The sequence below is a fragment of the Canis lupus genome, chromosome 16 (genome assembly GCF_011100685.1).
Source record: "Canis lupus familiaris isolate Mischka breed German Shepherd chromosome 16, alternate assembly UU_Cfam_GSD_1.0, whole genome shotgun sequence".
Lineage (NCBI taxonomy): Eukaryota > Metazoa > Chordata > Mammalia > Carnivora > Canidae > Canis > Canis lupus.
The window spans coordinates 1,683,937-1,707,320 of NC_049237.1; the positions used below are offsets into that span (position 1 = coordinate 1,683,937).

At 38.5% G+C, this 23,384-nt stretch overlaps 1 protein-coding gene and 1 long non-coding RNA gene across 5 annotated transcripts in view; both read right to left on the reverse strand.

Annotated features, from left to right (window-relative positions):
* CUL1 (cullin 1) overlaps nt 1-23,384 on the reverse strand; it is a 93,003-nt gene that overhangs the window by 33,484 nt on the left and 36,135 nt on the right. For all 4 annotated transcript variants that reach the window (XM_038559272.1, XM_038559271.1, XM_038559269.1 and 1 more), the window contains 4 exons: nt 6,492-6,666; nt 4,190-4,357; nt 600-650; nt 316-406 (listed from right to left, as the gene is read on the reverse strand). In XM_038559272.1, coding sequence (XP_038415200.1) covers nt 316-406; nt 600-650; nt 4,190-4,357; nt 6,492-6,666 — 485 coding nt within the window. The remainder of the gene's footprint in view (nt 1-315; nt 407-599; nt 651-4,189; nt 4,358-6,491; nt 6,667-23,384) is intronic.
* Nucleotides 14,862-23,373, reverse strand: LOC119874623. The gene is made up of 2 exons (XR_005371178.1): nt 20,022-23,373; nt 14,862-16,191 (listed from the first exon to the last, which is right to left on the reverse strand). It is a non-coding gene; the product is annotated as an uncharacterized LOC119874623 (long non-coding RNA).

Below are 23,384 nucleotides of genomic sequence, written 5' to 3' on the forward strand. Positions count from 1 at the left end.
CGATAGCAAGATTTCTGTTTATCATTCTGCTCCATTAATGACACTCTATCATAGTGTTATATACAGTAATTCAGTAGACCAGAAAATTATTCAAATGTCTAAATCTTCAAAATTGCCCTAAGGTGCAAAGATCAAACAATTTTTATGATGGGGTAAAATCAAACAGAATCACACTAACTTAAAGAGAATTCTGAGTACCTGTGTAAATTCAAACAATATTCTTAAATCTAAAATATCTGTAAATGAATCTGCTGGGATACTGTTACAACTATCATTTGATACAAAAACTGAATAAATTAAAGGGAAAATATTTACCATAAGACTGTACAACTCCACTTATCAGTCTTGTATTGATGGTTTCACCGTTTCTTTCCTTTTCAATCAGTTTTAAAACAGCATTCGTTACCTTGATAAAGAAAAGAGACGTGTGGGTCATAGACTGTAGTGTGCATATTACTACACATCTCTGAGATCGAGTCCACTGACAATGCAAGACGAGAGATACTCACAGGACATTCTAAAGGAAGGGGGAGACAATGCCTAAGGAACAAACCTGGGGATTTTGAAAGGGCAACATGCACACTCACACAAGCAGGTACCTGTTTATTCAGTGGCCTGAACAGACAATCTCTCCAAGTCACCAATGCAAGCTGGATGAAAAGAAAAAGGAGAAGCATAAAATGTCTATACTTTCACTATGTTTTTCTAAGACTAAAGTCCTAGGAATCAGACTGAATCTCACTGATCAGTATTTCTAGATCATAACGGGGTAAAAATCTATCATTGTGATGAAATGAGAGACACTGACTTGAGTTAACAACTTCAGGAAATATCAGAGTACAGATGTTTATTAGCCTGCATTTCAATAATTAAGATAAAGAGGAAAATCTGGATTTTAGGAGAAAATACATATCAGCTTATAGGACAACAGTGGATTCAACCTCTAACACTGTTCTTTGGCCCAAATTTAATTTCTAACCTAACACACTTAATGAAGGTAATTCCATTTATCATTGTTTCCTAATACTCAGTAAAATAAGTAATAGACAATAAAAAATTAGCAAGTTCTGTATCATAATTGTGGTGATTTATGTTGCATGGATGCATACAACTGTAAATATACCAAAATGGACACTGCATAGATGCAGTTTACTCTCCATGAATCACTCAGATTTCTCATTTTACTTGTATTTTGTGTGTGTGTGTGGGGTGGTGGGGGTGGTGGTGGTTCTTTGAAGGATTTTTAAAAGTTTTTAAAACTTCCCACAGAAAATCACTATAAAAATGTCCCCCACAAGAGAAATGTTGTAATTCATTCACTATTTTTAAGCTGTTTGTTAAGAAAGGTATTTTTCAGAGTATAAGTCAAATTTATAACAATTCACTACTAATACAAATTGCTGAGGAACTTAAACATAAATGCATTCACTCTTATTTTTCCCAAATTTAACCACAGATAAAGCTGGGTTTATGTAAGACTTGTATTTCAGAAAAGATTGTACGTAATAATTTATGTAATGAACTTTCACTGAGTGATATTTCTACGACACAAAAAAGAGACAACATGAAAGCAATATTTAATAAAAAACTATTTTTAAATGTATTATTTTAAAAAATTTTAATTCCAGTATAGTTAACAGTGTTATATTAGTTTCCAGTGTCCAGCAATTCTACACATTACTCCCTGTTCATCACAGTAGGTGCACTTCTTAATTCCCATCACCTATTTTCCCCTTGCTCCCACCTACTTCCCCCTCTGGTAACTATCAGCTTATTCTCTATAGTTAAAAGTCTGTTTTTCGGTTTGTCTTTTTTTGTTTGTTTGTTTTTGGTTTGTTTCTTAAATTCCACATATGAGTGAGATCATATGGTACTTGATTTGCTTAGCATTATACTCTTCAGATCCACCCATTTTGTTGCCAATGGCAAGATTCCATCATATTAAGAGAAAACTATTTTTAATAAAGTATGAACAATACATACTCGTGTAATATTAGCATAAAAATAAGATTTCCAAATTAGAAACTATGATATCTGAAAAGATGCTCGGAGGCTAAATATGAGGAAGAACCTCATTTTTGAGGAAAAATGCAACCCTGGGGCATTTGTTTTGAAAATAAATTTTCCCTGTGCAAATTCTCTGTTGCTATTCTTTCAACTCTACAGACTTCTTTAATGCAGGAGTCAGGCAGGAGGGAAAATGCAATGCCATGGCCATGAACTTCTAGTAAAGATATACTGCACCTTTAAAAATAACTTTTTTCCAAACATTTTTCTAAAGTAAGACAGCCTTAGACAGGTCTAATTTGACTCTGGATAATTTATCACTTTGAGGGAAGAAAGGAAGAGAATTGGCAAGATAAGAAAGAAGGGCCAAAGGTACTCCAGATAAAGTTCAGAGGAACAGAATCCAGAAAAAAATTTTGCTCAATCACTTTAATGTATCAACAATTAAATTAATTTATGTCCTCTGGTGGACATAAAAGGAAAACAATAATGTTCTATAATTAAAAAGGAAAAAAGAATTATTAGGAAAAGAGAAAAGCTTTATATTTCCTGACAAATCATCTCCACCTTCTGGAACTTTTAGAAAATACAATGAGAGATCATTGTGCCCAACTGTTTCACTGTGTCAACTGAAGCTTGAACTGTAAATGAATTCATCGGCTTCACTGGAACAGCACACAAAGGAAACTGTTTCTAGAGAGAGGTATTAATTAGTCTTTGCTAAAATAAAAAGTATGGCTGCCTATCTTATTTCCAAATGGTAACTACAGGACTTAAGAAGATAGAAAGTATGGGTTTCAAAGCAAATAAAAAAATAAGAGCTGTCAAATCTTGAGGTATGCTTGTACTTCTATTTTCTTTATTCTTGAATAAAACACACAAAAAGTTAAATTAGAATGATTTTTAGGAGTCTGTGATGTTATTGCAGGGCACATGCGATATTTCAGGTCAAAGTGGCACCAAGAGGAAATCAACCCAAATCACAAATTCCTACACTGACAACTTTCAGTCTCAAGAAAGCATTTCTAAGTGGAAAAGAAAAGGGCAAGTACAAAAGGCTCAAATCAAAACACTAAATCTAGGAAGTTTTGTTAAAACTATACAACCGAGTACCTTTATGAAGCAACAGTTTGTATAGAAATTGAACTATTTAAATGGTTAAGAGTCTGTCTTGCATCTGTGATCCATTATGTTTTTCTTTTATTAAATTTGTCAATAGTAAAGCAATAAAGTACTGCTATTATACCAACAATCTTGGATATGGAGAGAACCCTATTATGCAGAACTTGACATTTTCATACCACTGGTTCAAGAAGAGTATAGACTGTGCATCTGCTGGCCTGTTCTGAGCGGACAGACCATTCTGTGGTCGAGTCCTACCCTTCACCACTTTACGACATCAGTGGTCCCATCTGACTGCGCGGCAGTATCAGCCAGAGGGCCTGCTGTGACACACTGCTGGGCCCCACCTCCACAGATTCTAGGAAGTCAAGGCCGGGGCCCAGTAATCTGCATTTCTAACAGGTGCTCAGGTGTCCATAATGGGGCAGGTTGGGGGACCACACTTTGGAAACCAATGGGCCTAGGAAGAGCTTCCCTGACTGAAGAAATAAATTAATGAAGATGATATTCAATCATTCAAATTTTGCCTTTTCAAAATCTATTTTCATGGGGTCTAAAAGAACCCCTTGGTTTTTTACTCTGTCCGTAGCGTATTATTTTGTAAAGTGAGAAGGCAGGAGAACATCTCACAGCATAGTCCTCTCCTTGAGCAGTTTCCCAAACCACAAAGACCACGAGGGCTGATCTGTAAAACCTGGGTTTCAGGCTAGGGACCGATCTGCCGGACACAGAGCCAGCATGTGGGCTGTCCAGCGCCAGAACTGGGACAGTTCCAGGCTGACCCGGATGGCTGGTCAAATGATCGCAGAAGAGACTTGTTATCAGTCCATGCAGAAGGGTGGAGGCTGTATTTTAGAATTCCAATTTATTCATCCTTCCCCTTTCCTGCCACAAAATATTTAAGAGTCATTTATTGATAAATTAAAGCAAAAGAAATTAATTACTATTATGAAAATAGCTTAATATTGGTCTAGATTCCCCTACTGACAGGGTGAGGTAGGTATCACTAAGAAAATACACATGTGAAAGGTGTTTAAAAAAAAAAATAAAAGAATCTTACAGAATAGATCTCATAGATTCCTTTTCGTCCCTCGTCACATTCACGGCGAACCCAATGTCTATTGAGGTAGGCACAAATTCCATTCAGCACTTTGCTTGAAAATCGGTAATCCTCCCACTGTTGAGTGTAGAACTTCAGTACACTCTCATCCATCAAATCTTCTCCATCCTACAAACAAGTTAACTCAAGCTTTAAGGACTCATTTGTCACATGATGAGTTAAAGATAAAAATTAACTAAAACAAATCTGCATTAAAACACATTTTTGTGTTTGGTTTCAGATGAGCTTTTTATTTTGTATACAAAAACATGCTCATCTGCTTGTGAGAATCAGATCAGAGAGAACTTTAATAAGAACTTCTTCAAACTGGAACTTTTTCATAGTGGTATTAAATATGCACATATGCTCATACAAAGAAACTGGAATTCTCATTTATTTATTTTTACAGAACTCTGAACTGTTAGAATGAGAGTAATTCATTTTTATTAACAAAGGAATTTACCTCCAAATCATCCCTATTTTTGGTATTTTCTGTTAAAAATTAAAATGTCCTATGAACAATTTAGACCATGGGGCCAATACTATTCGATTTTTTAATGCATCTTCCTCCTTCATTAAATTTATCCAAAAAATGATAAATATATAGTTTTTGTGGTAATCTGTTACGTCTCTGTAAAAAATAAAGTATAATGGTGCAATATTTCTTCTTTAACAAGATCTCGAGGGGAAAATCTGTGCATTTACCAAAATTATTTTTACCAAGATTTCCACAACTTAAACCACAATTTTTTTATGTGAAGAAGCAACTTGACATTTTTTCTCAGGTTTTAATGACATCTACAAAGTAAAGTGTACCCTTTAAAAACTGCATGTTTCACTACTATGGATACAGTATACATATATACTGTAGCAGAAAAGCACCAAGGTAAAAGCAGGAGGGACACAGTCCTGCTGGGACCTGAGGCTCCGGGCATGCCACCCCCTTGGCTCAGCCTCGTCTCCCACCAGAGTAAGAAGTCTTGACAAATATGTGGTACACAAATGACCCAAACAAGCCACATGAAAACCTGATCATTATCTTCAGACAATCATGTTTTTGTTCATTTAAATTTACATAAGGAATGAACTATTAAATGTAAAGCTAAGTCACTCTGAATTATAGTACATGACCTTTTAGTTTAAAAAAAAAAAGGCAAAAAAGATCACTGATACAGCACAGCTACCAATACTTTCATACAGTACAATATACTACTAGTGTTCCTCATTTTATTTTTTATTTTTTTTTATTTTTTATTTTTTTATTTTATTTATTTTTTTTTATTGGTGTTCAATTTACTAATAGTGTTCCTCATTTTAATGCTGAAGAATAATTAATTCCAGTGTTCACTTTACAAAATGTTATGAATAAAAATAGGGACACTGTGGTTTCAGCAAAACATTACAAACACTGTTTAGGGATCATGAACATTTTAGCCACAATTTGTGGTCAATCAACTATGGTCTGTTAGAATGATAATAGGTTTCCAATTACCTCGTAAAATATATTAAGAAAGCAATTTTGAAGCCTGCTGAAATTTTTGCCTAGGATCTGTGTAAATAAAAAAATCTTTAAAAGATATACACAGCACAAATTTCCCCAAGGTAGAAAGTAGAGATGTCTTCACTCACTCTATGTGATATGGGTAGCACTAGATGAAGGAGCCACTTGTCCATCCTGTGGCTGGATGGAAGGCACCACAGTGCCCTTGCTACAGAGGATGGAGATGAAGGCAGAAGATGAAGATGAAAAACATCACTGCCAGAACCATCCTAGCCAAGGGCACGATTTCATCGTAGTTCTGAAACATACTACGTGACCATGTGTAAAAAGCAAAGTCACACTGGAAAAATGTGATTTCCAAAGGTTAGAAAACCTTATGATCATTTATTATACGTCTGTATACAAAACAACACACTGGGTTCGAAACACAACATAGGTCATCTGAATTCATAATTAAATGCTGGAAATTAAGAGTCATCAATTTCTAAAGACCAAATAGAAAATGGTTAGGAAAGTGCTACTCTGGTATAGCTACCAAAAACTTCTCATTTAACAAACTAAAAAAACAGGAAAGGGCTTATGAAAGTTTCATCTTGACAACAGGTCAAAGACTAAGCAATAGCAAAATGCACACATCAATGCCAGAAACAATGAACCCATAACAGCGAGCAATTTAGAATTCAATCATGTTAGAATCATCATTTCACTACTACTTTTTTACACTCTATTACAAATGGTCAGTATATATGTAAAACCTCTTACCTTAAGAAGATTTGTCAAGTAATTCTTCAAAAATTCTTTAAGTCGTTTGTATAATTCCAAGCCAACAAACTGAGCTCCCCCAGGCGTCTGTCCCTTTTTTGATTTGGAAGGAGGGACACCAGCCCCTCGGGCTTGGTTTGACTGGTGAACACTCGTGCAGTAGTTGTAAACGTGACTTGGAGAAAAGTTAAGGAAATCAACGTGCATCATCAGTATCAACATTGATTAATACCAAAAGATGTTTAAAGAAAATATGTTCATACCAATATTTCCAATATAGCAACAAAAATCTATAAAAACTACAGCGGAAAAAAACTTCCAATCAACAGGGCAATAAGGCTGAAGTCAACCAGCCCCACTTACAAGCTTGTCCACAGGCCAGGGAGCAGCCTGCTGAGAACAGAGGAAGGTTCTGAGGAAGGTCGCCAAGGAAACACGGGGATCTTATCTTCTCAGATCACGTAATGCGACTGACCTTGTGGGATATTGTCCCGAGAGTGTATCAGAAGGCATGAAAAGAACTGGCCATTGGTACAAAGGTTCCAAACAAGAGACAGAAGCAATTACCTCCTTCAAGAAAACCAAAAAGCTCTAACCATAGTCTATTTTAATTCTTAGCTATATTTCTAGAAATATACATGATACATATCAAAATAACTAAAATTTTATTTTAAACTGATCAATCACAACAGAGCAAGGCTCCTGTGCTATTAGGAGGGACGGAGATGCTGGAGTCACAGAAGAGGCCCCTAAGTCGACAATAGCTCTGGGAGGCTGCCGAGCATGGGAAGATGGGCCGGCTAAGGCAGAAAACCACTCTACTTTGTTGTAACTTTTCATACTCTTTTAGTTCGTCTGCATGAAGTATTACTGGGCTAAAACTAATTGAAAGACAACAACACTGACTGAGAAAGAAAAATCCAGTAAGACAAAATATTCTGGCCTATTTGTTTCAAGTTAGTGGGTAAAGACTGAGGCAACTTCAAAAAATAACTCCATACTCCAGAATACGTTACAAATGGATTAAGAATTAAAATATACAAACCAAAACAATAAAACAAAGAAAATACACACAAACATTTTCCTGATCTCAGACTGGAGAAGGCTTTTCTCAGCAAAGTCATCAAAACACTTAATCTGAAATTGTGAAAACATTTTAGGGAAAGGTATCCTTAATGAGTTACTACCTTTAATCAATTAAAATAATCAAAAACAATGTGAAAAAGTTAACCTCCACGGGAACATGGGCAGAATATACCAACAGAAAATACCAAAGCTGAAAGAAATACATACAAATGGCCAAAAATCTGAAAACAAAACAAAAACAACAAAAAAATGAACAAACTTCAACCTCAGCAGTAATCAGAGAAGGATTCCTTAAAAACAGTGAATCATTTTATTAAATGTTTCAGATGCACTGAGAATGGCAGATTATAACACACGACGAACTCTCATAAATTCATGATCCAGTTTGGACAAATCTCATATTCCCATACTTGTCTCATTCCACTTACATTCCACCTCAACCTTTTAGGAAATTAAGTCGGGCAGATTTTGCAACGTGTGCCTCCTCCTCCTCCCTCATGCCAGTCTTCCTTCCACTTCCTCTAGGGGCAAAGAGCCCCGTGATTTGGTGCACAGCACTCCTGTGAATGTCTTCATAGCTTACTGCGAAACTGTACATGGTATTACTATCCCATCTGTACTCAAACGTTAGCTATGGTACAGATCTACAGGCAGCTATCCCTCTTCCTGTTGATGGGCCCTATTAATGATCACGTGGTGGGCTACAAGTTTGGGCACTGACAAAACTGCAAAGAACAGTACTATCAAGTTCCCTCACATATATGTTTAAGTTTCTCATAGCACAGAGTTGCCAGGTGACAGGAGGGCCACCATGCACTTGACTACACCTTGCCAGATGTGCTCTACAAGTCCTTAGGTGTCACCAGAGGTGCACACATTTCATTGCCTATAGTCTCTCCCACACATCCAAACCATGGCTCATCGCGGTTTTCTTTCTTTTTTTTTAATAAAGATTTTTTTTATTTATTCATGGGAGACACACACAGAGAGAGGCAGAGACATGGGCAGAGGGAGAAGCAGGCTCCAAGCAAGGAGCCTGACGTGGGACTCGAACCTGGGAATCCTAGATCACGCCCTGAGCAGAAGGCAGGCGCTCAACCACTGAGCCCTCCGGCGTCCCTCGTCTCGGTTGTCATCAGCATTTCTCTGATTACAGGGAGATGGAGTAGCCTAGGAGTTTATTGTTTTTATTTCCTTTCCTGTACATTCTCTGTCCTATCTTTCACATTCTTTTCAAAAACAGTTTGCTTGGACACTGATGAGAGTAGAACATGATAGAACCACTCTGCAGTTTTTCCTGTGCAAAGGGTAACATTTTTAGATACATGCCTGGAATAGAATCCCACTCAGCAGTTTAAAAAATGAACTGTTACAAATCAGTTTTAAAAACCTGTTGAAGGGGGGATCCCTGGGTGGCTCAGAGGTTTAGCGCTGCCTTTGGCCCAGGGCGGGATCCTGGAGTCCCGGGATCAAGTCCCGCATCAGGCTCCCTACATGGAGCCTGCTTCTCCCTCTGCCTGTGTCTCTGACTCTCTCAGTGTGTCTCTCATGAATAAATAAATAAAATCTTTAACAAAAAAACAAACAAACAAAAAAACTTGTTAAAGGGAAAAAGCCAGCTATGTATGGTTCCATTCACATGAGATTAGGCTAAACTAATCTACTGATAGAAATCAGGAGTGATTTCTTCCTCCTTAGAGGGTGAAAATGGACCATCAGGGGCTCCAGGGAACTCTATGTATCTTGAGTAGGATATGGTTTACCTGGGTGTATAGATCTTTCAAAAAATTCAAACAATCTATTTAAGATCTGTGTACTTTGCAGTATGTGAATTTTGCCTGAAAAACATCTTTAAAAACAAGTATATTGGGGCGCCTGGGTGATTCAGTTGGTTAAGTGTCTGCTATTGGCTCAGGTCATGATCCCAGTGTCCTGGGATAGGGTATTAAGTTGGGCTCCATGCTCAGCAGGGAGTATGCTTGTCCCTCTCCCTCTGCCCCCTCCCCCTGCTCATGCTTGGTCTCTCTCAAATAAATATTAAAAAATAAGTATTACAGACCGACAAATACTGAGTTGCCACTTTGACTTGGCAGTTTACTATGAAAATCCCTGCTGTATCAATTATATAGTCCAGTTATTATCTTCTTGTAGTTTGTAGCCTAACTTTTTTTTATGAAAAGCACCATATAAAGAGAAATTCTTAATTTGTCATCAAGTTTATTCAAATTTTCTTTTACAGTTTACATTTTAATTCTTACTTAGGAAATCCTCTTCTCTGTCAAGGCACTAGTGCATTGTCTTTCACAACTGATTTCACACTGAGATTTCTAATCTAACTAAAGTAAAATTGTGTATGAAGAACAATTATAATTTCATATTTCCCTGCACGGCTATGCAATGGTTCACAAACCACATATGACATGGTCTATCCTTTCCCCACTCTAGGTATTACTATTTCTAGAAAGCCGTCCATTTCAGTGAAGTTTTCAAGTATACTTGCCCAGTTGTCTGAACTCTTAAAAAACCTGTTTTCTGTGATATATTTATTTTAAATGTTATGATTAATTGTGCAAAGAATCAGTTTGGGGGTTTTTACTTCTTTTTAAAAATGTACTTCTTTGTATTATTCTCTAGAAAACCCTGCCCTGATCTGTTAGCTTGGTATTTTTGTTCTTAATGTAAGCATTTAAAACAGATTTTCTTCTTCACACCACTCTGGGTACATCACTTAGGTCTGATATGCATGGGTTTCCCTTATTGTTCAGTTGTCTTTTCTCTTTTCCATTTTTTAGGTCTCTTAAGAGTTGTTTAGGATTTTTTAGATTTCCAAAGTGATTTTTTTTAACTTTTTAAAAAAACCCTTTAATTTCATTTTAGAATGAATCAGAGAATATTATTTCTTTGCTAGTTTCTTAAATATGTGATGAGACATATAGCTGAATGTGATTTTCTTTACATGTGCTTAAAAAAATATCCATTCTCTTACTGTTGAAAACAGGAACCCATTAGAGCATTCAGTTTTTCAAATCTTGGTCATTTGTCTGTTTATTAATTACTGAGAATTTTTTAATGGAAATCTTCCTAATTATAGATTTGCCAGTTTCTCTCTTATATGTCTCTGAAATACGTCATATATTTTGAGGCCCTGTTAACAAGTATATAAACTTTGAATAATATTCCTGATTATTTGTTTTTTTATTACTAGGAGGTAATCGTGGTCACTCTTCACAATCATGCCTCAGAAAATCCACCGGATCAGATGTATGGTTAGAATTTACCTCAATACGTTTGTTCCATTTCTTAATCTGCAATTTATATCTGCAACTTTATATCTCTCTTTCTTGGTGTGTCGATGCAAACCACAGCAAAATGCACTCTTTAAAATGGAGTCGGACAATTTCCGATGGATAAGTTTGGTTTTATCATAAAACCAAAATATAAATATACTGTTTTATACATTGCTATTTGGATTAATTTTTATCACCTTATTTTGTTTTGTATTTTCTTTTTCTTTCTATTGGATTGATGGATTTGTTATTCTGTCGTAGTTCTTACATCATTCTGGATTAATATACTTCATTTGGTTACCTAGAAATTTGACATGCATACTTTTTGCCTTCCACCAATTCCAGAAAATTCTCGGGTTGCCATCTCTTCAAATATTTCTGTTCTCCTATTTTCCACTACAGGTATGTCAAACATTTTCATGTCACCTTCCATACCTCAATTCAGGTCTTCAGTTCTGTTCTATCACTTTATCTTTGTTCAAACTTTCTAGTTAATTGATTCTGAAAGAATCAATGTCAAATTTGCTGTTTACTTTAAACATTTTATTTCACACCTAGAGAATTTTCTGTTTCTCCCCCTTGGTTTCTTTCTTTTTTTTTTTTTCCTTGGTTTCTTTCTTTTTTTTTTTTTTTTTTAATTTTTATTTATTTATGATAGTCACACAGGGAGAGAGAGAGAGAGGCAGAGACATAGGCAGAGGGAGAAGCAGGCTCCATGCACCGGGAGCCTGACGTGGGATTCGATCCTGGGTCTCCAGGATCACGCCCTGGGCCAAAGGCAGGAGCCAAACCACTGTGCCACCCAGGGATCCCCAACATTTCTATATGATTTAAGAGTCAAAAAAGCAATAACAAGGAAAATTATAAAATATTTTGAACTAAATAATAATGAAAATAAAACCTATCAAAATTTGTGGAACAAAGGTAAAAATTCTTTCGAGAAATTTATGCCTTTATATACTTACACTAGAAAAGGTAGGAGGACATTCTGGCAATGGTCCACAAATTGATATACATATCCAATGCAATCCCCATCGGCATCCCAGTTGGTTTCTTTGTAGAAGTGACAAGCTGGTTCTAAAATTCATATGAAATTGCAAGGAAACCCAAAACAACCTTGAAAAAACAAAGCTGGAGTACTCATACTTCAAGATTCCAAAACTTTCTACAAACCACAGTCATCAAGACAGAGAGGCACTGGCAAAGGACAGACATACAGATCAGTGGAACAGAACTGAGAATCCAGAAATAAACCCATGTGCCTGTGGACAAGGATTTTCTACCAAGGGGCCAAGGCCTTTCAATGGGGGAAAAGGGACTTTCAACAACTGGCGCTGGGACAACTAAGACAGGCACATGCAAATGAATGAATTTTCCACCTTATACTATAGAAACTCAAAATGGATCAAAGACCTAAACATGTACGCTAAAATTATAAACCATGTAGAAGACGACATAAGACTAAATCATGACCTTGGGATTAGCAAGGGATCCTTAGACATAACAACAAAAGGAGAAGCAACCAAAGGGGGGGGGGGGAGTCAATGAATTGGACTTCATCAACATTTAAAACTTTTGCATCAAACAATCAAAAAAATGAAAAGTCAATCTACAGAATGGGAGAAAATATCTGTAGACCATGTATCTGATAAAGTATTTGTGTTTAGTATAAAAAACCCTTACAATTCAATAAAAAAGACAACCCAATTACAAAACAGGCAAAGGATCTTTCTTTTTAAAGATGAGAGAGAGCAGGGTGGGGGGTCAGAGGGAGAGGGACAAGCAGATTCCACACTGAGCATGGAACCCGACGTGGGGCTCGACCCCGGGACCCTGAGATCATGATCTGAGCCAAAATCAAGAGTTGGACGCTCAACCCTGTCACCTAGGCGCCCCAGGGCAAAAGATCTTAATTGACATTCATTCATTCATTCATTCATTCGGGGGGGTGGGGCAGAGACACAGGCAGAGGGAGAAGCAGGCTCCATGCAGGGAGCCTGACGCGGGACTCGATCCTCGTTCTCCAGGATCACACCCCGGGCTGCAGGCAGTGCTAAACCGCTGAGCCACCTGGGCTGCCCTTAACTGACATTTCTCTAAGCAAGGTATAAAAACTGCCAATAGATACATCATTAGTCATTAGGAAAACATATCAAAACCACAATGAGTAATTCATATCCATTAGGATGGCTGGAATCAAAAAGATACCAAGTGTCGGTCAGGATATAGAGAACCTGGAACCCACACACAGCTTGAGGGCAAGTAAATGGTACGGGCCACTTTGGAAAAGTTATGCAAAACAGTTAACTTAGAGCTACCATCTGATCCAGAAATGCTGCTTCTGGGTATCTACCCAAGAGTATGAAAATATATGTCCATATAAACACTTGTTCACAGATGTTTAGAGCAGCACTATTTATAACAGCAAAGAGGCAGAAACAACCCAAATGGTCATTAATTGATGAACAAAATGTACATCCATTCAGTGTAATATTACATAGCCACAAACATGAATGAAATATTGATATATGCTACGACATGGATGAAGCTTGAAAACATTATGGTAAACGGAAGATGCCAGTCACAGAAGACCACAGGGATTAGTCTGCTCAGGATGCTCTAACAAAATATAGACTGGCTGGCTTAAACAAAAGATAAATTACTAGGGGTAGAGAGATTAGAGAGATTAAGAGGATGGTAACTAAAGGGTACAGGGTTTGTTAGGTCATGAAAATGGTTCTAAAATTTCTTAGTGACAGTTGAGCACATCTGAATATATTAAAAACCACTGAAAACCCACTTAAATGGGTGAATTACAAGGTATGTGAGTTGTATCTTGATAAAATCATTATTAAAAAATTCAATGCAATCCCAATCTTTAATCCTGGCAGTTTTTAGAGTAGAATTTGACAGCTAAATATAAAATGTACAGAGAAATGCAAAGGACCTACAATAACTGGTATGTGTGTGGGGGGAGACAAAGTTGGAAGATTTATACTACCTGACTTCCAAGAGTTTTCATAACGCGACAGGAATCAAGAAACAAAAAATGAAAATAGCAACATCCCATATAAATACAGATGCAAAAAATATTTCACAAAACATTACTTAGATATTATTCCTTTAGGATGGGTATATTGATCAATGAAACAATATGCTAGAAATAGAACCATACTTATATTGTCACAAATTTAACAAAGGCACCAAAGTAATCTATTGGGGACAAGTCTTTTCTACACATGAGGCTGAAATAAAAATGGAAGCCATATGGTGGAAAAATTAACCTCAAGCCTATCTCACATATACAAAAGTTTACTCGATGAACTATAGACTTAAATGTAAAAGCCCAAACCATAAAACTTTATGAGAAAAACATATTATCTTTCTGACCTAGGGAAAGGCTTCTTATAGGTCATAGAAGGCAGTAACTGTAGGAAAAAAAAATAGGTTTCCTCAAAATAAAAAACACCTTCTCATCCAAAGACACCATTAAGAAAAGGAACAGCAAGGCTTAGATAGGGAGAAATATGAGCAAAACCCATGTGACAAAACAGTGGTGCCCTGAATACAGAAACAATTCCTACAACTCAATGATAAAAAGACTTGGATACCACACAGGGATCCCTGGGTGGTGCAGTGGTTTAGCGCCTGCCTTTGGCCCAGGGCGCGATCCTGGAGACCTGGGATTGAATCCCATGTCGGGCTCCTGGTGCATGGAGCCTGCTTCTCCCTCTGCCTGTGTCTCTGCCTCTCTCTCTCTCTCTCTCTGTGTGACTATCATAAATAAATAAACATTTAAAAAAAAAATAAAAAAAATAAAAATAAATAAAAATAAAAAAGAGACATAAGCTAGAATAAACATCTGACAGAACAGGAAAATAAAATAAGATACAAAATCATAATATCTAAGCCAGATCCTAAAATCTACCTAAACAAAGTGACCTATCACTTGTCAACAAAGTGACAGAAAAAACCACACTACACATTTGGAGGGCTATATGTCAAAAGTAATTTTTATTTCAGTGTATTTATCTGCAGCATTTCTAAAAGCATTCAGGTAACAACCAATTTGTAATTGTGACTAAAATACAAATATTATCAAAGTAATCAAGGAAAAGCAAAAAAAATTTTTTTTCTATTGTCTCTAACAAAGATGCTTATCTTCGGGGACAAAAGAACAACAAGTGGCTAGCTATGAGCTAAAAATGGGGGTATGGTCAGGAGATCATTTCTGTTCCCTCAGAGGGATGGTTCAGAGCAAGTTCTCTGCAAGGATCAATTACTATTCACATAAAAAACAAAAACCTTACAGTTATATGTTAATTTACAATTGAGTATTTGTGTTAAAGGTGATTTTCAAGTTAATATAAACAACCATTTTCTGTACAAGTGTGTGTGTGCGTGCGCACATGCACGCAGATAACACACAGAGGGATGTGCCCAAAAGAGCAGCTGCGAGGACCACTAGTGTGGCCCTGACTTGAATGGAAGATGGAAGGAAAGGAGGTATACTTTTCATTATGTGCCTTTTTGGACTTCTAAATCTTACATGATTATTGATCTGAAAAACAAAAATTCCATTTTAAAAAGTCCCCAAATACATCTATTTTGGGGTTCATGTAGGTTTTTCCTCCCAGGAGCTGCAATCCACAAAGTGAATGGCTGTGTGCAATTGCGGAAGAGTCCAGCCTAAAGCCTGGCTACTCCTCATGAAAACTGCTGGCCTAGGCAACTTTTACTTACTGTTTTTTGTGAAGAGGAAACTTTAGACACAAAGCTTATACAGAAGATAATAATAGGTGTATACTTTTTTTTTTTTTTTAAGAGGGAAGGTAGGGGAGGGGCAGAGGAAGAAGAGAGAGAATCCTCAAGCACACTCCTGGCTGAGCATGGACCCCAACGCTAGGTTAGATCTCACGACCCTGGGATCAGGACCTGACCGAAGCCAAGAGTTGGGCACTTAACCAACTGAGCCACCCAGGCATCCCTAGGTGTAGATTTTTTAGGGAGCAGTGAACCACCTCTTATAAAAAATGGCACCAATTGTGCTTTGAATCCAGGCTGAGTCAGCAGAAAGGCAAGGAACACAGCCCACACATTTGGACACACTCTTTGACAACACACAATATTCAGCTTTTCACAATTTTTAGCTTTGAATCAGCTGTACTATGGGGGGAAATGTTATCAGAAAAGGAAAAAGCAGGTTCTTCATGTGTATCAGAAGCTGTTTGAGAGAAGTCATCTATCCAGGGAAACTAGTCCTTCCCTGAGTCACCCCGGAGTCAGATGTGAAGAAAGACACTGTTGGAGTATTTCCAGTGTAGCATCTGGAAGGGAAAATAATCCATATTGAAATAATTCTGAAATGGATGCACTCCTGAATTACTAGGTGTGGCCTTTTTCTGGGAAAACCACAGCCCTCACGCTTCCAGATGCTTTCTTTCCCTCTGCATGAAGTGGGGGTCCTTCTGTTACTCCGCTTCCAGAGACCACACTGACCACGTGCCATTCCAACACATGAACAACTACGTGTTAATGCATCATTTACTTTAGATGAAGAGTATAAAAACAAAATAAATATGACGAATATTTAGAAGAAAATGGGTCACATCTAAGATTACTTTTAAACCAAAAACAACTAAAATAGATTATGAGGATAAGCTAAATATGGGAATAAGAGGAAACCATCAAGAGGTAAAAATAAACTAAAAATCTAAAAGGTAATGAAATAGAAGCTCCATTCAGGAGTCAATGGGTTAGTTGTTTTTATGTAAGGCAGCCAGAATCTAATAAACCCGTATATTTGACTTTTAAAACTTTTGAGAGTCTCTTTAAAAAAGTTCACTGGAGATTCTTCGGTAACACAGCCAAAGGCAGAAAATATATGAGGAATGAGCAGACATGGGGTCTCTCGGCGCCAGCAGGCCAGTAAGTGGTAGGTAGTATGACAGTTTGTATTGAAGAGCCACGCCTGGTTGTGCCTCTACAACAGGCCGTACAACTCCTCTGTCACCACAGAAGTGTTCAATCATTTGCCAGGCCATCCCTCTGCATGACTGGTAGGGACAAGTCACTGAAAGGGGTCACATCTGATGCAGAGGGGTCTAAGGCAAAGCCACACACGTGCACACATTCCTGCAGATGTTTCCAGAGCACCTTCCCTGCTGCAGGGACTATAAAGGAATGGCTTGTCTCCCACTGCAGGAGTGGTCCGCACACATCCACCTGTAAGACCAAGGAATGATGCCAGTGCTTCGGGGAGACATGGGGGACTCCAATGACTGTCACCTCCAGCACCACGCCTTCAACTCACACACCTCTGGGGAACCTCTCCACGAATTTTAGTTACCACCAAACTCACATGATTTTCATTTTCTAAAATAGAAGTTAATTCAATTCAAGAAGCAAAACGAAACAGAACGATTTTCCACCACCACTTCTTACCCAACTGAAACTTAAGAGTGGAATTTAAACAGTTAAAATTAAAATCATTAAAAATCATTTGGAAAGACTACACTAGAAGTTGCATTTAAAACATTAAAAATACTTCCTATATTCCTATAGGAATTGACATCACATGTCAACAAATGTATCACCCGTACAAATATGCAAGAGCCCCAAGACCACCTACCATTTGGTACAGTTGGTCTGTAAAGTTGTAAAAGAATCAAATTCTCACTCAGCTATTGTTAGGTATGGTTCTAAAAAGGGATAGCCCATGTGAAGCAACTTTACATCCACAGCATATTTCAAAAGCAAACTCTGCTTGCAACTGAAATTGTGACTATAAAATTTGAAAATGCTCAGTGTTCTAAATAGGTGTAAGATGAATCAAATTTAAAAGGAGGGGTGCCTGAGTAGCTCAGGGTCATGCTCAGTGGGGAGTCGGCTTGAAGATGCTCTCTCTGCCCATCCCCCTGCTTGTGCTCTCTCTCTCAAAATAACGATATATCTTCAAATTTAGAATGAGAAAACCTGAACATATCATGTTTATAGTAATAAAAACAAAAAGTTGCTTTTAGAGGCAACTATGCAATATAATTTGTGGGTTCTCTCTCAAAGATAAATATGATTTGTCAACCTTAGAAACTATTTTAATAGTATAAGGTCAGCAGTGACAGGTAGACTTTTATGGGCAGGTATAACTAGGACTCCATTTGCATAATAAAAAATAATAAACTATTTTTTAAATTTTTATTTATTCATTCATGAGAGATACAGAGAGGCAGAGACACAGGCAGAGGGAGAAAGAAGCAGGCTCCCTGCAGGGAATCCGATGTAGAACTCAATCCTAGGACCTCAGGATCATAGTCTGAGCCAAAGGCAGACTCAACTGCTGAGCCACCCAGGTGTCCCAAATAAACTACTTTAATATGCACGTTCTATACTGAAAATCTTAAAAAGCACAAAAGAACATTTGAAAATTTATCATCGGGCAGCCCAGATGGCTCAGCGGTTTAGTGCCGCCTTCAGCCCAGGGCTTGATCCTGGTGTCCCGGGATGGAGTCCCACATTGGGCTCCTGCATGGAGCCTGCTTCTCCCTCTCCCTGTATCTCTGCGCCTCTCTCTCTCTCTCTCTGTGTGTGTGTGCGTGTGTGTGTGTGTGTGTGTGTGTCTCTCATGAATAAATAAATAAATAAAATCTTAAAAAAAAAATCTCAGGGTCCTGGGATCGAGCCCCATGTGGGGCTCCCTGCTCAGCCCAGAGTCTGCTTCTCCTCCTCTCTCTGCTCCTCCCCCCACCCTCGTTCATCTCGCATACTTGCATACGTTAATAAATAAAACTTAAAAAAAAAAAAAGATGAAAATGTCCAAATACAATCGGACTAGGTGGTTACTTCAAAGTAGACATGGATCATCATCAATCTACTGTGCAAAGAATTTGTTATTCTTTTGGCCCAATCTGCTTTTCTGTGAGATTTTAAGTTTCTACAAAGCTAAGAGAATTCTGCAGCAGGCAGGCCAAGGAGGTAGAAAGGCCACTACCTGGAATATCCCCCGTGTGCCCAGAGCTCCTGTAGGAGAGCTGGCAAGAGGCTAAGTGTGTCAACCTGAGAAGAATGACGCAGCAGCTGGGACATGCCCGCACAGCTGGTAGGTACTGCAGCAGCAGCAGGACCAGCATGTCCTGGCATGTTATCCCTGCAAAGCATATGCTACAGGCAGCCAAGGGCTCAGCAGATTTTACTATAGGTGGAAAAGTGCCCCCAACTCCAGGGATGGTGAACTGTGTCAAAGAACATCAGGACGGAGATTAAATATGAATCCCAAGTATGCTCATTTGTAACCTCTTGAGAGGTAAACAGCCAAGACTAGGAAACAGGAAAGGGATTCTTAGTGTACCGGTTCGGGAAAAAGACGACTTTGGAAAAAAGAGGCTAAGAAACAGAATAAACTATTTCAGCCCACAGCACTACAGGGTTTAAAAGCACTACAGGGTTTAAAAGACCAGAAACTTCAAGACTGACGAGAACTTATGGAGGCATACGGGGAAAAAAAAAAAAGAAAGACCTCAACCTGCAGGTTTCTCTTGATTCCAAGGGAAGGCAAAATCATGATTTGAGTGTTCGCAGACCAAAATTAAAAAGGATTTTGGTTGAAGACGAGGGGCAGGTAGATCTGGGGCCTGGCAAAAACAGAAACTAACCACACAGCCTGGTAGACAGACTTGATCACATGGGCTGCTCTCAGTTATGCCACAAGGACCCGCACATCATCCTGCACCCCCTTCATAAATATCTGCTACATTAATCAAGACCACGCTTGTTTTGAACCAAGCATGACACCTCAAGCATGATGGTGTCAATAAACTAAATAAGAAATGACATGACTTATTTCAAGTTCAAAAGAAAGAACATCTGCTGTTATCTACCCCTGTTACATATCCACCCATACAGAATGCATTCCTTTATTTTACTGCCAAAAAATCCCCAAAACACTTCACCACTGTATTGTATCTACAGCTGACCCTGGCTTGAACAACAGAAGTTTGAACTGCATAGGATGATTCAATTTAAGTGTGGATTTGTTTTCAATAAGTACAGTACAGTACTATGAATGTATTTTCTCCTCCTTATGATTTTAATATTTTTTTCTACCTTGCTGTATTGTGAGAACAGACGAAACAACACACAGAACACACAAAATATGTGTTACCTGACTGTTTATGTTCTCAGTAAGGCTTCCAGTTGACAGCAGGCTATTAAGTTTTTGGGGAGTCAAGTGACACGCAGAGCTCGGACTGCACAAGAGGTCAACACCCCAACACCCGTGTTGTTCAAAGGTCAACTGTGTAGTATGTAAGACATCACAGAAAGTTGCAACCGAACAGGCAGGCATGCAGCGAGGAGAAAGGGCTTGAGACTAAAACTTGAGAAGAAAAAGGAAGCCTTTGAGCAGTGGCTGGAAACAAAGTGGACTGAACTAGACCTTTCGGACTGCAGATGCTCTCGGGCTTTTTTCTTTCCAAAAATACTGTTCTCTTTCCCTTGCCATCTTGAGTTAAAAAGTCAAGAAAAACGTTTACACTGTATAATAAGGCTCCAAGAATATTTGTGTCATATTCCGAAGCAAGACACTTTCTCGAGAAAGCATGTCACATATGTTTCTCCAGCATAAACAAAGGGTAAAAACCTAGCTGTTAGCTTCCAGCCAGAGTCAGGAAGGAAAAGGATCCCTCTTTTCTCTCAACCAGCTTCCCTCTCCCCCATTTCTGACCCATTCTCCTTCAGCAACTAATGACCAGGATTGTCTGACTCTGAAGAGTGAACAGTGGGGTACACAGTCTGCTCCTCCTTCCCGGAACCCAAAGCACCTGCCAACCGGCAACGGAATCAATTGTCAGCATCAGATGTCACTGTAAACCAGCCCGTAGGAGACGATCTGAAGAGGCGATTCAGTAAGTGGTTACAGGAGAGACTGAACATACACCCGGAGAGAAAACTTTAAAAAAGATCTATTGCATCATGCAAACTGAGGCGGGGCTAGAGCTCGCAGCAGTGTTGGAGGCAGTGCTAGGTCTTGGAACACTTCAACAGAAGTGAAGATGTGCTTCAGAAAGAGGTGTCTGCTGCCCCAAAGTTCTCATTCTGACAATAATGACACTGAGACTAAAAATGCAGGTGAGGGGGGAGTGTGCTTGAGAATTTGCAATAATTAATACAAGTAGACAGGGGCACCTGGGTGGCTCAGTCAGTTAAGTGTCTGACCTCGGCTCAGGCCATAGTCTCAGGGTCTTGGGATCGAGCCCTGCATTGGGCTCCCTGCTCAGTGCGGAGCCTGCTTCTCCCTCTTCATCTACCACTCCCCCTGCTCGTGCTCTCTTTCAAATAAGTAAATAAAATCTTTAAAACTGTGGCTGCTACTCATAAATATCTAAAGAATTAATGTAAAATATTTCAGAGTCAGGCTAGCCTCTCCACTCTTAATAAATGTATGAAGCCATTACGTTCTCAAAACTGGGAGGAAAAGAATGCTCAATTGTAGAGTAGTATTCCCCCCAAAATTTTAAAACTGAAGAACTACATATTATAATTATTTGTAGAATGCAAGAATTCAGTAATTGCTGCAAGCGGACAAAGTCTCTACATTCTAGAGTTCTAAAAGCCTAACACCTTGGACAAAGGACCAATCTGATTCAGCCAAAAATGACATATTAAGAAATTCTCCAGAGACAAATCAGCAGGTACATGTCCATGGTCTCCATCGGGGCTTCCCTGATTTTTCTGCACACCAGAAATCCAGCCAAGTGCCTTGTCTCACCACTGGAATCATCTTCAGCTGTATTACTTACAAGATTAAAAAAACAAAAGCCGTGCACTTAAAAGCAAGTCACAGCCCTCTTGAGTGGAGTCATGTCCTCTCATTTGTCAGAGATTCTATTCTTGAAGGTTTTCTGTATCTTATGATCTAGCAATCCCACTCCTAGCCATCTACCCAAGGTAACTGAAAACACTTGTCTACACAAAAATTCACCTATACTATTTCTAACAGCATCGTTCAGGAAGAGCCAGAGAGTGGAAACACCCCAGATGGCCCATGACTGACGAGTGGATAAACAGAATGCAGCATCTACCCACCCGATGCCGCAGTAGAAAGGAATGACATGCTGACACACAATACAACAAGGATGGAACCTGAAAACACTGTGCTGAGTAAAAAAAGCCAGTCTAAAAAGGCTACATACTGTGCAATCCATCAGAAAGGTCCAGAATAGGCAAATGCATCAAGGCAGAAAGTAGATTAGTGGTTGCCAAGACCCAGGGGAGGGAGAATGGAAAGTGACTGCGGATGGGTAAAGTCTTCCTCTGGGGGCGATGGAAATAGTCCACAATTAGACAATGTCAATGGCTGCAGAGCTTTGGGAATACACTAAAAACACTGTATTAAAGAAGGGTGAATTTTTTCACACCCACGTAGGGACACACATACACAATAGGGTGAATTCTGTAGTATGTGAGGTGTATCTCAATTAAGCGGTTTGTAAATGTATGTGCCTGTATGAATGTGTACTCTAATTAGCTTTAAGTTAATTCTGAGCTAGACATGTAGCTTCATATCTATTTAATGTTAATTTTGGGGAAAAGATTCTAAAATATCAGCATGGCTGATGGTATATTGGAATATCACAAAACCAAGTTTGACAATTACTGATACATACTAAAAATTTACACGTGAGTCTCCACTGAACTAACAACTTTATAAACTACTAGAACCAGTAACAATCTGCTCTCTACTGAGTTAGCGTAAATTTTATCTTCTTTTATTTGATTGGAATCAAGAAACTCCGCAAGTTAAAAAGTATATCACAAGTAGGTAATAGAGACCAGGAGCTGCATCTTTTACACCCTCGTGACATCTGCAGCATTCAGGCAGCCCCTTGCATACACTATGCACCACATAATGCGTGAGTGAAATGCTTTACTACCATATTTGTAAAACAAGGTCATAAAAGTTAAGACTTTTTGCTCTATGTGGTAACCCTTTAGAGGAAGGTCAGCAAACTGCTCCCATCAAGGGCCAGACAGCAGGTATTTCTGACTTTGTGAACCAGACCATTTCTGATGCAACGACTCTGCTCAGCCCCCAAAGCACGAAGGTGGCTGCAGACAATACAGAGACCCAGGCTCCCTTGCTTTAACCAGCACAGTCCAACAGAACTTTCTGCAAAACAGAACTTTCTGCAATGACAAAAGTAGTTCGCCACCTACAAGCACTTGAAATACAGATAGCATGACTTAGGAACTGTTAATTTTAGTGACTACAAATGTGAACAGCCATATGTAGCGAATAACTCCTACCAAACAGCATTGCTCAAGACTAACCAACTAGCCAATTTCACCTCTGGTCAAAAAACTTAAAGAGTGAGTTAATTTTTAAAGTTAAAAAAGAACTCCGATTGTGTCTCAGAATGAACTGGAAAGAGGAAAACACGATGTAAAATTTCTAGCAATTCATAGATCACACTATAGGAAATAATAAAAATTCTAAGCAAATTAATTGCAGCTCAAGCAGTAGGAT